Source organism: Tympanuchus pallidicinctus, unplaced genomic scaffold, assembly GCF_026119805.1.
Source record: "Tympanuchus pallidicinctus isolate F22 unplaced genomic scaffold, pur_lepc_1.0 scaffold8, whole genome shotgun sequence".
NCBI lineage: Eukaryota > Metazoa > Chordata > Aves > Galliformes > Phasianidae > Tympanuchus > Tympanuchus pallidicinctus.
The window spans coordinates 3509162-3516494 of NW_026294802.1; the positions used below are offsets into that span (position 1 = coordinate 3509162).

The window sequence follows — 7333 nt, forward strand, 5'->3', positions numbered from 1 at the left end:
ATCGCAAATTTGAAATGTAAAAATTCTTTGACACCCATATTTGCATGTTGGCATGGATATGACAACTTGTGGAACTCCAGCAGTGTCTGGATTTTCCTTCTCTTTGAGGGCCATTTTGATGAGCTAAGTATTGGTTGGGAATCAGTTCTGTTTCTTACAGTGCCACTAGTTCACTGCAGGTCTTTACATAAATCATTTAATCTCCATTTCGTTTCACTTCTCCTAGCTTAAAAAGAGAATATAGAGGAGTTTGTATGCACATATATGCACATATATATGTGTATGTGTACACATATATATGTACATATATCAAAAGTGATAATTGGCAAGTATTTTCTAGTATTAGATACAAAGACTGAGCTTTATTATTGGTATTTGCAAGTAAGAAAGAATATTATCAAACTTCAGGGCTTACTGACCTTATGGAAAACTTCTCAGCTGCATTCTCTGAAAATGCTCATTATTCAGCAGTAGTCTGATTTCTGTGATAACATGCTTTTGTACTCAGATCACTTGCCTGACAGGTAGACTGTATTGTATTGGAACTCATGACTGCATTCACAGTTTGGATGGAGGTCCTTTTAATCTGGAATTGAATCATATAGGAGTCCTGAACTTGGAGATTCATGTGACTATACCAGTCTCCCACAGTTTCTGTACCTGTTGCTAATCAGTCTGCAGCTTTAATCATCTCAAATCATATACAATTAATTAAATAGGTTATTTAATTGATAATTTTTATGTGGACAGGTAATCTCACCTCAGCGCATTCCTGCCACTGTGACTCCTACCTTATTGATGTCCCCAATGGTGTTCACTCAGCCCACACCTGCTGCACCAAAAGCCAATGAAAGTGGGCTGTTAGCAGCATCAAACCAAGAACCTGCTGCCAGCTCTGCTAACCTTCTCCTACCACTGCAAACCCCAGAGCCACCTGTGATCACCAGCAGCTCAGTGACAAAGATGCAGCTGCAGGAAACACTTCTACACCTGATCCAGGTAAAGTGCCAAGAGTTCTACTTCAATTTAAACCTTTATTCCCATTTTAATATAAGCACCTGGTCACTTAAGCACCTGGTCATCTAAAGAGTTGTATTCATCTGTTTAGAGACTAAGGGGGTAATTAAGTATGTGCTGGAATCGTGCTTTTTATTGCTGTGTTAACTGAGCACTATTCCATAGACCAGGGAGGTAATAGCCTCTTCTTGCATACTGCTAGCTTAAATGCACTGTGATTAGTCAATGTAGTTTGAGATTAGGAAGAGATGATACAATTGAAGGAAAAGAATAAAGATGACTGAAAGCTTCAAAAGGCTGTCCTGAGAGCTGGAAAGATACCTGTTGAATTTCTAGCAAAGTTGGTTGGTTATCTTAGCAGGCAAATACTTCAAAGAGGCATGCTAGCAGCAAGAACAACTCAGATGGGAAATGTGAGCAACTTTAAAATACAGGTTAACATATTTATGTTTATAAGTAACAACATGCTAGTTTAATCTGTTCTATGTACTTCTCTACTTGAAATGCTAAAATTCCTCTTGCTAGAATTATTCGAGCTTAAATCTGAGAAAGCATTAACAGCATATAGGACATTATTGTTTCCTGGTCTGCGATTATATGAATGATTATGATTTTTTTTTTCCAGTAACTTGCTCTGAACTTAATACCTGAAGAGTGGAGTTTGAGACTGTAGAATTAAAGAACTGGCTATAGTACATAATGAATGGAGGCACGGGTTGAATTGTCTAATTTGTAGGCCAAACTATACCTGTAAGGCTTGGCAATGCGATATGTCTTTATTGGAATGCTAAAGTGACTCACATAAAATGAAGTTTAAATTGTAGACCTAGAAATAAAATAGCGTCTTTTAGACATTAGATGTTCTTCTCATTTTTCTCTTTATTTTTATGTTGGATTTAAAAATAAAAGTATCGTAATATTTTGTCTTATGTACATAGATTGTCTTATGTACATAGAATATCTGGATAGTAGGAAAACTGTGTACAAAATTGAAAAGGAGACTACTTGTGAAAGAAAACTAGATTCTGTGCTCTGAGATTATATTTGTAAAATGCATTTTCAGTCCCGCTGTTCTTGATGACAGCTAGGATTAACTGTGTTACCTGGAAATTATTTACTGCTTAATAACATGATGCTGATCGCTAGCTTCTTAGCTAGCATTTTCAGTTATATAACACTACAATCTCAGTTTCTCCTGGTTTTCCTCAAGGACTGCCCTGAATTTTAATTATCTTCATATGTTTATGTAAGCTACTTAAGACACTTTTTCTTAATGTGAGTTTGCCAGTTCTTGAAAAAACTGGTCTTGTAAAGAGGAAAGTTAAACACGCAGCAGAGCCAAAGGAGCAGTTCGTGGTAGGAGCATTAAGTCTAAAATAATTAAACAGTCTAATGGTGATAGGACAAGGGCTTATGGATTTAAACTAAAAGAAAAGAATTTTATGTGAGATGTTAGAAAGTAGTTTGTTACTCAGAGAGCAGTGAGGCCCTGGCCCACGCTGCCCAGAGAAGATGTGGGTGCCCCATCCCTGCAGGCGGTCAGGACCAGGTTGGATGGGTCGCAGCCCTCCCTCTGGGATGGGGTTGAAATTGGATGAACTTGAAGTTACTTCAAGCCCAAGGTGTTCTGTGATAAACAAGACAGAAGTGTTTGTCCAGGTAGGATTTAGCATAGGAGCAAAACCCAAAGTGTTCCACTATTCCTTCAGAGACACTTAAAATAATCAGTGAACTAATGGAAGAAACTTAAGGAAACTGTTAGGTAAATGGGGGCAAAGAGAATAAATTACAGGATTATATCATGGAATCCTCAGTGTTGGTAGGGACCCTTAAAGATCATCTAGTCCAACTCCCTTGCAATGAACAGGGGCGTCAGATCAGGTTAGTTAGATCAGGTTGCTCTGAGCTGTATTCTTTGCAGTATCATGCAAGAGCAGTGTAGTCATGATAAATCAGTGTGAGTTTAGAAAGTTTACTTTCTGTCTATCCATTACTACTTATAAAATTGTGCTTCCCATCCAGTTATATATTACGTTCAAGCCATAGAATATATGTTTGTACAGGAAATAGCCCTTCTGTTGTCTGCTTCTTAAGACAGAGCAAGGTTGAAAAGTATTTTGTCTGTGAAATGAAAAAAGAACCTTATCTGTGTACTCAAAAATGTCTCCTTTGTAGTAACAGTTGTTTTGTTTTTCAGAACGACGACAACTTCTTAAACATTATTTATGAAGCGTATCTCTTCAGTGTGAGAAAGGCAGCAATGAAGAAATCCATGTGAAAGATGTTTTGTTGGTTTAAAACAACAAAAAAAAAAACAACGAAATTTTACTTCCTGAATCCCAGGAAAAAAAAGGCTTCCAAATTTTCAACTAATGTTACATTTAAAGAAAGGAATGGTCTTGGGTGCTTTGCATACACACAGAATTTGCTTGTTAGCAAGTGGGTGGAAATGGATTGTGCCTTCAGGGAGAGGAGTGTCACAATGCTGAAGACTTAATCGCAAAGTATTTTTCGTAGACTGGCCCATACTTAGAATTGGTTTTCCTGCATAAAGTCACCGTTCTCAGAGTTCAGTTTCGTTTTTGACTTACAGCATGGTTATTCATTGACTGGGTGCGTTTCCTCCAATATCACGTGCGACTTCCACGATGAACGATGCCCGTTTCTGACCACATGGTGGCAATGTTGGACTTTTTTTTAGGAAAGTGAAAATCGGTGGAATTTTGGAACTGAAAGTCTTAGGTAAACTGTTATGTCACCTCACTTAGTTGTCTGCAGAGAGATTTAGAAGAAATGTCATGACTATCCCCCAAAATTTTGTAGAGAAATCTTTTTCTATTTTAACAGAAATATTTTTAGCTAGCTGTAGAACTCTGCAGGTGTTTTGATGAACTAGGGGGGAGGGTTTTGTTTGTGAATGTACTTGCTATCAGCATAGCTTTGGGGTGGCAATGGATTCATGTTTCTATTACTCCAGATCCAATCTGCGTTACTGTAAGCAACGTGCAGCTTTGTTAAGGGGGAGGCTACCTGATGTAAAAGTTCTATTAAGTTGGGGTTTTTTTTAAGTGCTGTGTTTTTTTTTTTCTTTTTTTCTGGAGCACAGTGGTTTCATGGATCCATTTCTAAAGAAAATAAAATGGATAGTCCCTACTTTGTGGTGTTTTCATTTTATTCTACAGTGGACTGTATATATAGAATTGTTGGGATCAGTTGTATTTCTGTGACTTTAAAATGTTCTTACGCTTGGCAGAAGAGACATTAATGAGATTAGAATAAGTGGCTGAAAGAAATTTTCTCTATATTTTCATCAGCATCTCCTGCTTAAGTGCAAGTTTGCCACAGTTTAGGAACCACAAGTTGTTGCTGAGGAGATATTTCCTTTATGGCTGCAGAGAGTCTGACCTGTAATGCACAAATGAGTATACACTTGTCTGGGCGGGCTACAGATGTAGGTATGTAGGCATAGCTCACCTGCCTCAGCTGTGAGGGAAAGGTTCTTCAGTGTAAATAGGGCCATACGTTTCAATTAGCGTAATTCTGTTTATATAGTTACCCCCATTCCCCATATATATGGCCTTTGGGGAGGGATAATAGCATTGCTCACATTCCTTGGGCAAATTTGTGAACAAACAAACAAAAAAAAAGTGAGGAACTACTTGTTTTATACACAAGTGAGTAATCCCAAGAGATTTGTGCCTACCAAACTGCTAAACTTCTCCAAAGTAGCTCATAGAGAGCAAGTTGTGTTCTTGTTCCATTTGTTACCAAATTGGGTTCCCTGAAAAGAATGTGTTGCACAGGTAGAAAGACCTTAAAGGCAGCAAGACCTAATTCTAATTTCTTCTCTGCTGTGAAAGAAGTTGGAATCTGCACAAAGGAGTGTGTATGAAATGAAACACATGCAAAATGTCTGTGACTCTGGATTATCTGTGAGAGTACAATTTAGAAATGACGGGGCTGCATAGTTATGACCTAATTTGACATGTAGAACCTTCTGTAACTGGTGGGTAAAGATAATCCCTGAGTATCTCTGACTGTGTCTGTGATTGATTGGTTTTCTAGTCATGGGAGAAACAGTTATATTTGAAAAAACAAAAACAAAAAAAAAAAAAAAAAAAAACCTTCACAAATCCACAAATCTGATGCACAAATTTTAAGAACATCCTTACTTATTGCTTTTCAGAATAACATCACTTTAAAAAGGTGTATTTCTAAAAAAATATCTGTTAACTCTTGATGCACATGGCAATGGTAATATTGGCACCGTGTCAACAAGCTGAAGCATATCTTAAAGCAGACAAGAGTAAAGTTAATTCCAGATTTCTTCTCACTGCTCTCTTTCTGAGTTACTGCTATACCATGTAACGCCAACGGAGCTGTTTTTCTCTCATCCTCAGAGCTCTAGGGAGTATCTGAGACTGGGAAGTGTACACTTGCCTTTTGGGTGTTTATAAGGGTAGTTTGTAAGGGAGCTGCCATTTTAGTTGACTTTGCATACTTACCAACAGTAACAGAAGTAACAAGGTAGAACAGAAAGAAAAGCTCTGAATTCTAAGACAACAGAGGAAAGAATAAAAAGTATTGACAAAACTGAATTGCAGTCAAATTTGTTGTTCAGCTTTTTATTTTAGATGGCAAAATCAGCTTCTTCAGGGACATTTGGGAGCTGGAGGCTGAACTTTGGTTCTGTGCTATGCTGAAGAGAGAAGTGCTTGCCCTATTCTCTCTTCTTTCTGCTGTAAACTGAAGAGTCCATTACAGAAAGACACTTTTTCAGAAATACAGCCAGAACCTTCCAGTACCATGGAAAAGCTGCAGGATCCTCACGCAGTGATGAAAATGTACATTATTCTGCCTCATAGCCTTTTATCAGCTGGGGCTGTCTCTTTAGGCAGTCAGATCTGTGCATGACACTGGAACGTTTATGTCAGGTTTTATAGATCCTTACCTTGAAACTAGAGTGGTTCTGAACACTCAGGTTCCCAGGTTGTTTGCCACAGTTGTAAGACACCACTAGCATTACTTTTAATTAAGGCATTTCCACAGTATCTCCATGTATTTTTTTTTTCTTTGATGTGTTTTATCTAATACACTGCTAAGTTTTCTTCTTCTCTCTTTTTCCCAGTAGAGTAAATATGTTGGGAGTTGATACTTTGCAAGAATTTCCAGTGTTGCAGCAGTGCTTTACACATTAATCCCGGTCTCGGCATTGAATTGATACTGGATTTCAGAGTGTTTCCACTTCAGTACTGTTTGCTTTCTTACAAAATTCCATTCCTATTGAACTGGAGAGATAAGTCACTCAAATACTGAAACATAATCTGTAACTAATTCTGCCAGTGTTTATCATGGAAACCCATAATATTCTGTGAAGTCATCCAAACCTTTCCTCGGGCCATTTTCACAGAAAATTCAAATCCTTAATTTGATTTTCATTCATTAGCCCTCATTGCTCCTCTGTCTGTGCTTCCTTGTTGTTGCTGCAAAGGGGATAATTAAAACTGTACAACAAAATAAAAATTTTCCAGGAGCAGCATGAGGCTGAATAGGCAGGATGCTTCATCTCCTCTGACAGCCTGTTTACAATGTGTTGAGCTTTGAATTTCAGTCATAAGTGCAGTAGAATTCTAGATAACTCAGTCCCTTTAGGATATTAAAAACCATAGTTAATATTTTAGCAAACTTGGAGATCTTTGCTGGGGAAAAGATGAGATTAAAAGACATTTTTCATCAAGCATTTGAGGCTCTAATGTTGAAAATGTTATGAGAAGGCAGCAGCTTTACCCCGAGGGATTCCTGAAACCTAGAGAAAAGATAAAATTCCAGTCTTGAAAGTGAATAATGCACTAAAAAATTAATCCTCAGTCAACATATTATAGACTTTACTGTTCATCCTGACTAAGGACTTTTAAGAGCCTCATATGACTTCTGGCCTTTTCCAAACTGCTATGGTTATCCATAACAAGCTTGTTCTGACCTCTGGGCATGAATCTGCGCTGAGCAGAACTGGGAATAAAGGAGGAAGTTTGGGTATGTATAAACAGGAGGAAATGTGATCCTGCAAGACACAGATGAAGAAACAAAGACTGTGGCTTTATAAACACTTTAAACTGGCTGTAGAGGCAGACTGGCCCATACCCACACTTAGGCTGGTGTGGGAGTGTGCAGCTTTCCTTCCTTTTCCCAATATATTTCTTTTCATTTGGACTAAGACAGGTTCATAGTAACCTGGACCTGTTTATCCACGATGCATTTTAAGACTCTCTCCACACCAATGCTGCTTTAAATCTAGATCAGTTTGGTGAGCAGCAGT

The 7333-nt window shown here is 38.0% G+C and overlaps 1 protein-coding gene across 1 annotated transcript in view; it reads left to right on the plus strand.

Moving 5' to 3' along the window:
* DCP1B (decapping mRNA 1B) overlaps positions 1-4170 on the plus strand; it is a 42085-nt gene extending 37915 nt beyond the window's left edge. Inside the window, exons 8-9 of the mRNA XM_052667575.1 lie at positions 751-999; positions 3215-4170. Of these exons, the coding sequence (XP_052523535.1) occupies positions 751-999; positions 3215-3295 (330 nt within the window). The 3' untranslated portion in view covers positions 3296-4170. The remainder of the gene's footprint in view (positions 1-750; positions 1000-3214) is intronic.
* Positions 4171-7333: the final 3163 nt, after the last annotated feature.